Below are 11,001 nucleotides of genomic sequence, written 5' to 3'. Positions count from 1 at the left end.
GTTCTGAGAAATGTCTGCTATCCATCTCCTTACTATACTGCTTGAATTAAAAGATATGTGAAAACAAAAAAAAAGAAAAAAACTTTACATGGGGCATCCTTACTTTTTTAACATGACTGTGTAAAAGCGTATACACACACATAATATATATATTTACACACACTTTTTTTGTCAAACGTAAGCCCTACGTTTCGCACTGTCCGAAGTGTCCGTTGCTATACGTGGTGTGACAGAAACATGGCGCTTTCTGAGGCAAAATAAGCAGTGTCCAATAACGATATAATTTAAAATACGTCAGGAATAGACTACACAGACCAGCCGTACATCAGCAACAGAGAACTGAACTCGCTGGTAATGACGCTGCTGCGCACGCAGAGCACGCACAATAGCTTCCGCCCTCCTACTATACCCTACAGCCTATTCTGCCTTTAACAATCATGGCCGCCGACTTTCCCACACCACGTAACATTTGGCTCTGGGGGCTGGAGTGGCCAGTTAAGGTATGTGCACACACACTAATTACGTCCGTAATTGACGGACGTATTTCGGCCGCAAGTCCCGGACCGAACACACTGCAGGGAGCCGGGCTCCTAGCATCATACTTATGTACGATGCTAGGAGTCCCTTCCTCGCTGCAGGACAACTGTCCCATACTGTAATCATGTTTTCAGTACGGGACAGTTGTCATGCAGCGAGGCAGGGACTCCTAGCATCGTACATAAGTATGATGCTAGGAGCCCGGCTCCCTGCACTGTGTTCGGTCCGGTACTTGCGGCCGAAATACGTCCGTCAATTACGGACGTAATTAGTGTGTGTGCACATACCCTAATGACTGTGTCGCTGTTTCTATGTTTATGAGCAAATCAAACACATTGCTTTGTGCACATCTACATGAAATCACACAGATTCCTATCAAGTCAATGGAGTTCATTGGCCATTACAAGGAATGCTAACCTAGTGATTGCACAATCTATTGAAAAACGAAAAGGAGGGGCGTTATCAAAGCTAGGGCAAGGAAGGCGTGGAGCAGTTCCCATAGCAACCGAAGCAGGAATCTGATTGGTTACTATGAAAACTGCTTCTATGCACTAGTTTTGATAAATCTCTTCAGGCAGTATAAACTAATACAATTTATGACACCAATACCGTGTTTCCCCGATAGTAAGACACCCCCGATTGTAAGACGTATCGGGGGTTTCAGGGGGGTCGGCTAATATAAGCCGTACCCCGAAAGTAAGACATATGTCTTACTTTCGGGGAAACACGGGGTATTGCCGCCTCCTGCCCACTTCCGCGCCGCCCCCCTCTCCATACGTCACCCCCAGCACTTGTCAATGCCGCCTCCTCCTTAAAACCCGAGCCATAGACTTTTTACGGCTCGGGTTTTAACTTGCTGCCCGCGCGATCGGGCAGCTGAATGTCGGGTCTCCGGCTGTCAGTGACTGCCGGGGACCCGGAGGAGAAGATAGAAGCAGCTTTAGCTGCTTCTGTCTTCTCCGATGTGTTTTTACACAGCGTTCAATGAACGCTGTGTATAGGAATAGAGACAGCAGCAGCGGCGCTGTCTCTATTCCTCCCGGTGATCATGTGACAGGTCACATGATCGCCGGGTCCCGTTAGTGGCAGGCTGCTGCTGTGTCTAACAAGACCCAGCACAGCCCTATTAGTGACAATCGTCACTATGAGAGGGCTGATTTCCCCTGTAACTGGGGCTGCTGTGCAGCTCCAGTTACAGGGGAAAAGATGGTGTAAAAGAAAGAAAAAAATATATATAAAGTTCCCCAAAGGTCTTTTTTGACCTTTGAGGGACAGACCATAGTAATAAAAAAATAATAAAGTAAAGTGCAAAAAATTCGACAATTTTTTTCTAATATAAGACATACCCCGAAAGTAAGACATAGTGGGGCTTTTGGGGATAAAAAGAAAGTAAGACACTGTCTTACTTTCGGGGAAACACGGTAGTTGTTAAAACCGTCAGCGTCCATAGTCATTTATATTCAATAGCAACACCAGAAGTTGGACTTCGACAACATGGCTCCGTAGGCGAGGACCTGGCGTACTTCTTATGCACATTCAGTCGCTTTCATATGACGTCACGTCCTGGCAGACGCAGATTCACAACTTCCGTTGTGAGTGAAGTGGGAACGTTGAATCTTGTACCACACGAGGTTCTGGTTTCTGAAGCGTTACCATGGAAACCCGGGTGGCAGCAACTCAGCCCCCTACCAGAAAAATGGTGACCCCGACAGTGACGCAAATGAACGCGGAGTTTGTCACCCAGGTGATTATCCTGAAGTGTCTTGTTCTGTGAAATGTGCGGCTCCATGGCTGCTGGTGTCGCATTAGCCGCAGCTCTATGTTAGTGTGCGTCATGGCAATGTGAAATACTGTGTGTACTAAACCTGACGTTTTAGTAAGATTGGGTACTGCGTTTCCAGTCTAACCCGAATGAGCAATGGTTGTTATATTTCTATTCAGCTGTGAACAGCTCCCACAGGGGTTGTCACCCAACTTTACTAGGATACTGATGGGAAACTAGTCTGGCAGATTTGTCAATCAGGAATCTGGAAAAAGGTGACAAGCCTGTGGGACACGTAACTGCACCCAGTATCTTCAGAAACACAAAGGAGAGCTACATGAGAGACTGGCTAACCTTATGGCAGCAATTCTACTTTTTACATAGTGGTGCCATAGAGAAAAGATGGTATTTTCTCCATAAGAGCACAAAGCCGGGTACTCTTGAGTGTGAATCAGCTGACAGGTCCCTTTAGAAAGACAATGCTCTTCTCCCCAGTCTATGAGTGGTGGGTTTTATGATTACTACGCTCACTATTTCTCCTGTCTGGACGCAATAATGGTTTCCTGCAGTATTATTTTCATGTGTACACTAGTATATTCAGTCCGATGTCTAATACGTGGAGATTCGTTGTTCCTAATGTTGAGATAGAAAAGGTGAATTGGTGCTGCCACTATTGGTCACAGAAATACCATAATCCTCGTGTAAAGCCACTGAGATGCTTGCAGGGGCGTAGCTAAAGGCTCATGGGCCCCGATGCAAAATTTCTTATCCCCCCCGCAAACTTCTCATGGCCGACGGTCCGCAGCTTTCAGCTGCATCGCTGGGTCTCCTAAGTGACCCAACAATGCAGCACTAGCAGCCGGGGGCGTCACTAAGGACTTAAAATATCAGGGCAAATAGCCCCAATATATATGTGTCCACCCAAAAAAATGTGTGTATGTATATGTGTGTGTATAGGAGACAGCATATCTATAGCACTACGACCCTATCAACTATGGATAGGATTAGATACATTGGCTCGGCAGACAGTATCACACATGATAGGATTAGATACAGTAGCTCAGCAGAAGGTATCACACATGATAGGATTAGATACAGTGGCTCAGCAGACAGTATCACACCTGATAGGATTAGATACAGTGGCTCAGCAGACAGTATCACACCTGATAGGATTAGATACAGTGGCTCAGCAGACAGTATCACACCTGATAGGATTAGATACAGTGGCTCAGCAGACAGTATCACACATGATAGGATTAGATACAGTGGCTCAGCAGACAATAAAACTGTTTATTGGTGGTTCCACTGCTGTACCCCCACAATCCACTATTGTTATCAGGGATGCTTATTTACAGTGAATTTTTACATCCGCAACATGCCCATAAAGTCACAAATGTCAAATCTGCGGTGCATGCTGCAATTTTAATACTTGAGGTTTTACTTGCAGTTTTTTTTTTCAAAGACAAGCGATAGAAAAATCTTGTAGAATCTGAAAATAACCATGCCATGCACCGTGTTCAGTTGAATTCAGTGAGTGTGGTCCTCCAGGAGAGAGACGCTATTTACAGCTGCTTGTGGAGATGGCGTCTGCGGCAGGAAACCCTTTTCTATTGCAAGATATTTTCACCTATGAAGGGATATTCCTAAATGTTCAGTTTTATATAAAAATATGTATTTCTTGTTCCTTTCAGCTTGCCAAATCCTATTGGGCACCACATTCAAAGAAGAAACTTCCCTTTGATTATAAGGTAATATTATATCAACTAGTGCAGCTTAAAAAACTTTTGCTATGTCCGTTTTTGAGCCAAATACACAAGTGGACATAAAAGAACGAAGATGCATCAGCCTTTCTTTATATACCTTTGGATCCACTTCTCACTTTGGGTCCAAAAGCTGAGCCAAAAACTCTATCAAAACGGTGTGTTTGATCCTGAGCTAAGTATGAGTCCTTTAGATGGCCTCTTATGTCAAGTTGTTAGCTTATGAGGACAACTCAATGACCGAGTCCGCTGACAATCTCATGTCAGAGGGGGCAGGCCAAATATCCCCCCTGGGAAATTGGGGATCGGACAGTTTGTCTCTCATCTTGTCTGATCCTATTGTTTTTCCTCAGATAAACGACACCAGATTTTATTTGAATGCATATTCGTTTCTGGTCTGTAGAATATCATGTATATTTTTATTACTATGACTTATCTAAAGGAGAATAACTGGAAATAATATATAAAATTTAGCTCCATAGCTAATACGATTTATGATTTTGTCAGAATTTGAAGTTACACACTAAATATGCCCTCCTGTCTTGCCTTGACAACCTTCCGGTGTGTTGCTCTGGCAAGTTTTGTCTTATAGTTCATCATTTACATTAAAGACTGTACACATTTGAACCAAATGATGTTTTTTTTTTTTTTTTAAATCTATGCTTTAAGTTACTTTAATTATATTAGTGTTTTGCATTTTTAAGCTTCTATATATTCTGTATACAAAGAAGCTGTAACTTTCTGTCAAAGCCGCGACTGTCCTGATAAGTTGACTCGGCTGAAAGCAGGTCCTGCGTTTCTCTGACGCACAGATTCCAGCTGATATCAATCACATCTAAGTTTATAACTTAGATATGATTGTTATTAGCAGGACTCTGTGTGTCATAGACCTGCAGGACCGGCTTTCAGCCGAGCTGTCAGTTCAGCTGACCTGACGAAATCGGCTCGATACAACAATTTTTTTTTTAAAATCTATTTAAAAGTTGTTTCAAATCAAATAAAACATTGATGTATTAAAAAAATTAGATTCGAAGGTGTACATAGCCTCAAATGTCCACATCCTAATAATCGTCTCAAATAGTGGCAGTGATGTGTACAAGCAAGGATTGTGTTGTGGATGGTGTTTGGAATCCGTATAATGTCCTTATAATAATGACACTAGACTTGCTTGAGCACAGAATGGAAGTGTGGTTTTGAAGACATAGGAATAGGGCCTGTAATTTTACAGATATGAAACGTTCACTATTAGGGTATGTTCACACGCTTAACAAAAAACGCCTGAAAATATGGAGCTGTTTTCAAGGGAGAACAGCTCCTGATTTTCAGACAATTTTTGAGCAACTCGCGTTTTTCGCTGCGTTTTTTCGGCCGTTTTTGGAGTGGTTTTCAATAGAGTCTATGATAAACGGCTCCAAAAACGTCCCAAGAAGTGTCCTGCACTTCTTTTGACGAGCCGTCATTTTACGCGCTGTACTTTGACAGCGACGCGTAAAATAAAGGCTCGTGGGAGCAGAACATCGTAAAACCCATTGCAGGCAATGGGCAGATGTTTGTAGGTGTAATGGAGCAGTCTTTTCAGGCGTAATTCGAGGAGTAAAATGCCCGAATTACGCCTGAAAACACTGCGTGTGAACATACCCATATGATAAGCATATGTGTGAGATTTCACTTTAATATTTTATTCAATATTTTCATGTGTTTTATTTCAAAGGTTATAGAAGATATATATGTCAAGGAAATGGTCAAGTCAAGGTAAATTAACTCAAGCCCCCCCATATCATTCTGTCTTTAGTTTTTTTTCACTGGCAGTCGGAATAGGCCAGGTCCAGACGTTGCTGGTTTGCTGCAGGTTCCGCACCGCAAATCTCCGGCAATTTACAGTACAATACAAGTAGATTTGGTTTTAAAAGCCCCTATCTAAATGTAGCAGGAAGATCTGCAGGAAAATCTGAGCATGCTCCTTTTTGTGCAGAAATACGCGGATTTTATCCTTTACAATGCATGGGCTAAAATCCACAATTACATCTGCATTTCCAGTTTTGTTGTAAAATCCGCGACCACTCCAAATGGTTTATTTAGTATTGGCCACTGTTATACACGGTTTGTTGTTTATTGATTAACCTCTTGCCGCGCTGCGCGAGAGGGACTGCATTTCCGCACTCCAATGTACTATTGCAGTTCAGACAGATCAATCACAGTATTATTTTGTAAAAGGAAACTTGCTAGATACAGCCACCAGCTCTGATCTCCTCTGTGTGTGACAGAAATCTGAGGAGAGCAGAGCTGTGTTGCCTGAAGAGCCTGTGAAGTGAAGAAAAACATAGTTATCCCTTACTATGTCCCATCCATCACCCTTCGTCGTCCCCCCCCCCCCCAGTGACTCCTCTCACAGCCCCACTGTGATCCATTTTTTTTTTTTTTACATTTTCCTTGATATAAAAATAAAAAAAAAAATAGATCTAGGGTTAGTTTGTTTGTGATCGGTAGGGATTTTATAGAAAACCCCCCCACAAAAAACAGTTACTATGTCTTAGTTTTATATTCCGCAGAGGAGGCGTATGCTATTGTCTGTTCGGACGCAGACCGTGATGAGGAGTTCCATTTTTCTGTGTCATTTTCCTCCACTGATATTGAGGAGCCGTCTCAAAGGTGCAGAAGGGGTGGCGTTGAGAGTCAGCCTACCGCAGCAAGCCACACAATCTGGCTGCCCTCCTCTGTGTGTAGACCCCATATTCCTGATTTTGTTGCGCCTTCAGGAATAAAAGTGGACACCATGGGTTACAGGGAAATATAATTTTTTTGAATTTTTGTTCTTCAGCATTAATTTATATAATAGTTGCATAAACCAACTTATATGTAACGCAGTTTCTTGCCACTTGTCCCGACTTACTTTTTGCCAGTACCCAGAGATAAGAACCTATCAAATCATTTTAATCATTAGATTTTTATTTATTTATTTATTTTTTTTTTTTAAATAAATAGATTTAGTATCATTGGAATAATATAGTAGAAAACCTGTATCCTACAATATAGGAAGGGCAGCACCGAACATAAGGTACTGTCCATACGACAATTTTAAAAACGGAAGAGGAAAGGTGGTGTGGGAAAGGAAAGAGGGGGGGCCGCGAGACACAAGTACAAAGCAGCATCAATCATCAAAGTTCCGGATCCGAGAAAGTAGCAAAAGATGCATTTCTATTCTGTTGGAGGTAGAAAAGTCGTTCATAGACAAAATTTCAAATCATTCTATATATCACCTCCTTGCAAGAAGGAGACGTGGAGGACCTCCAAGCCTTGGCAATGAGGAGCTTTGCGGAAAGCGATATATGGCAAACTAAGCGTCTAAAATCTACAGGTACCTCTTACACTTCCAATGATAGTAATGCCAGGGCAGGGTTTTTATTAATTGGCACCCCAGTTATATCTGAAAGGAGGAAAATATCGTTCTAGATAGGAGTGAGAAGGGAATATCCCCCAAAAATATGATATAAAGTGCCCACATTGACGCCAACACAGATCAGACGAGTGGGGAAAGATTCCAGCTAATTTGAAGATAGTATAGTAAAAGTGAAGGTATATACAGACTATAAGAAATAAAAAAGGAGTTCCAGATCAAGATAACAAAAGCATGAGCTCAGTACAGTCAGTACGGTGCCAACCAGGGGACAACACTAATATATTCAAAGAATGAAAAAACAGAGAAGAAAAAAAAAAAGAAGGGTGGATTAGGAAGAGAGGAGGAAGTAAAAGAATAGAGGGGAAAAAATGGGGATAACCTCTGGAAAAGCAGGCACTCGGCTCAGCACAATTATAGAAAAAAAATAAAATTTATTAGCAAGATTAATTAAATGAAACAAGGTAGCATGAATTGCAGTCCCTTGTATAAACGGCAAAATGGAACAACACGTACATAAATTTAGAAACATAAAAGACGTCACATACCCGACCGGGTCAGAGATTAATTAGCCCACGTATAAGAGCGTATAAATTATGCTCCGAGCACACAATGCATATAATTGCAGCCAAAGTCAAGCAAGAATACTTGGTCGGAATTTAAGCACGTATGACTAATGCAAGTGTGGGACTAAGGGTATGTTCACACGGCCTATTTACGGACGTAAATCGGGCGTTTTTGCCCCGAATTACGCCCGAAAATAGCGCCTCAATAGCGCTGACAAACATCTGTCCATTGAAAGCAATGGGCAGACGTTTGTCTGTTCACACGAGGCGTATATTTACGCGCCGCTGTCAAATGACGGCGCGTAAATTGACGCCCGCGTAGAAGAAGTGACCTGTCACTTCTTTGGCCGTAATTGGAGCCGCTATTCATTGACTCCAATGAATAGCAGCGCTAATTACGGCCGTAATTGACGCGGCGTTCAAGCGCCTGCACATGCCGGTACGGCTGAAATTACGGGGATGTTTTCAGGCTGAAAGATCCCCGTAATTTCAGCCGTTGCGGACCCCCGCCGTGTGAACATACCCTAAATGTACTCCCATGCATTGAAGGGCAAACAAGGGTGAATGAACCAGCTGATATATATATCACGTAAGCACAGATGTCTGATCAGCTGTGGCTGTATAGTCAGTGTTCGGGACCGGCTCAGAAGCTGAGCCGGTGCCATCATCACCGGATCTCAGCTGTATCTTACAGCTGACATCCGGCTGTAACGGCGGGGACCGAAATTAAAAACGTTACCAGAGTTTCTGTTTTTTAGTCACTTTGCCCTACAAATGTTAGAATAAAAAGTGATCAAAAAGTCGCACGTATCCAAAAATGGTACCTATAAAAACTATAGCTCGTCCCGCAAAAAACAAGCCCTCATACACCTCCGTCGACAAAAAAATTAAAAAGTTATGGTTCTCACAACTTGGCGACAGAAAAAATACATTCTTTTTACAAAAGTAATTTTATTGTGCAAAAAGTTGTAAAACATAAAAAAGTGCTATAAATTTGGTATCGCCTGAATCGTACTGACCCGCAGAATAAAGTTAACATGTAGTTTATAATGCGTGGTGAACGCTGTATAAAAAAAAAACGAAAAAAGCTGTGCCAGAATTGCGTTTTTTTGTTTACCTGGCATCCCAAAAAATAGGATAAAAGGTGATCAAAAAGTTGCATGTACCCCAAAATGGTACCAATAATAACTACAGCTCGTCCCGCAACAAACCAGCCCTCATACCGCTACGTCTATGAAAAATAAAATTAGTTATGGCTCCAATAAGTCAGGAAATAAAAAAATATGCAGTTGTGCCCGAGGGGAACATTTCTTCTGTTTGAAGAGGCGATTTATCAAGGACCTAAAATTAGGGAACCAGGAAAGGGAGGGCCCAAACATATCCGCTGGGAGCGACGGTGCCCGTATTATACCAGGACAACACTTCCTAGCAAAATTCCCCAAACTACAAAGGCGCGGAGTGTGGATCAAAAGGGGGATAATAAAGGACGCCATATATCAGTGCGACACCGGCCTGTGCAGAAAGGATTGCTTCACAGTGTAACACACATCTATGGATTATTTTATTGTTTTTTTTTTACCCCATTATTATACCACCTGACTATGCCCCTTATATACACTGACACTCATTTATCGCACACCTTTGAGCACTTAGTCCGCCACTCCCCTCAAGACTAGTGGGAGGGGATATCACTATTTAATGCACACTCCTTCTGCAGCATTCTTTGACCCGTCTGCGTCCTGATGGGAACGGGTTTTCACCCACCCACCTACCTAGTGAGTATGGCCTTTTTTGTGGTTTTGATGATCTTTATGTCCCATTTTTTCTCCTTGTGCCCTTATATACTCTGCCCGGCTTACATATGCCCTACATTATAAACGGAAACACCAGTAAGACTCCAAACAAAACTACTACCAAGCAAAATCCACGCTCCAAAAGCCAAATGGCATTTCCTCCCATCTGAACCCTACAGCGTGCCCAAACAGCAGTTTCCTTCCACATATATGGCACCGTCATACCCGGGAGAACCCTTTTAGCAATTTTTGGGGTGTGTGTCTCCAGTGGCATAAGCTGGGCACGACATATTTGCCACTGAATGGCATATCTAGGGAAAAATATAAATTTTTAATTTGCACCATCCACAGCACATTCATTTATGGAAAAGACCTGTGGGGTGAAAATGCTCACTACACCCCTTAATAAATGCCTTGACGGGTGCAGTTTCCATAATGGGGTCACTTCCCAGGGGTTTATTTTTATTATTTCACATCTGAGCCTCTGCAGTTGTGAACCAATACTTTGTAAATCGCCAAATTAGGCCTCAATTTTACATGGTACGCTTTCACTCCTGAGCCTGGTCGACTGTCCAGGCAAGAGATTAGGGCCACATGTAGGGTGTTTCTAAAACCAGGAAACCCAGCATAATAATTAGAGAGCTGTCTTGTTATGGTGGCACAAGCCGGGCACCACATATTGTCCACATATCTGTGGAAAAAATCCCATTTTCACTCTGCAACATCGAGTTCACACTAATTTCTACAAAACACCTGCAGGGTTCACATGCTCACTACACCCCTAGGTAAATGCATTGAGGGGTGTAGTTTCCAAAATTGGGTCACTTCTGGGGGGTTTCCACTGTTTTGGGCCCACAGGCGCCCAGAAACCAATCCAGCAACATCTGCACTCCAAATGGCGGTCCTTCCCTTCTGAGCCCTGCCGTGTGCCCAAACAGCAGTTTATGACCACATATGGGGTATTGCCGTACTCGGTAGAAATTGCTTTACAAACGTTGGGTTCTTTTTTTTCCTTTATTTGTTGCGAAAATGAAAAAATTTGCGCTAAAGCTACGTCTTATTGAAGAAAAAGGATTGTTTTTATTTTCACTTCCCAATTCTAATAAATTCTATGAAACATCTGTTTGGTCAAAATGCTCACTACGCCCCTAGATGAATTCCTCAAGAGGTGTAGTTTCCTAAATGGTGT

General features: G+C 42.5%; 1 protein-coding gene across 1 annotated transcript in view; it reads left to right on the top strand.

The window, feature by feature from the left end:
- The first annotated feature begins 1,578 nt into the window (after window positions 1-1,578).
- The window catches only part of AQR (aquarius intron-binding spliceosomal factor), a 232,907-nt gene continuing 223,484 nt past the window's right edge, over window positions 1,579-11,001 (top strand). The window contains exons 1-3 of the mRNA XM_075844724.1: window positions 1,579-2,281; window positions 3,991-4,047; window positions 5,771-5,811. Of these exons, the coding sequence (XP_075700839.1) occupies window positions 2,192-2,281; window positions 3,991-4,047; window positions 5,771-5,811 (188 nt within the window). The 5' untranslated portion in view covers window positions 1,579-2,191. The remainder of the gene's footprint in view (window positions 2,282-3,990; window positions 4,048-5,770; window positions 5,812-11,001) is intronic.

The sequence above is a fragment of the Rhinoderma darwinii genome, chromosome 12, assembly GCF_050947455.1.
Source record: "Rhinoderma darwinii isolate aRhiDar2 chromosome 12, aRhiDar2.hap1, whole genome shotgun sequence".
In the NCBI taxonomy this organism is placed as follows: domain Eukaryota; kingdom Metazoa; phylum Chordata; class Amphibia; order Anura; family Rhinodermatidae; genus Rhinoderma; species Rhinoderma darwinii.
This window is presented reverse-complemented; position numbering and strand designations above follow the sequence as displayed.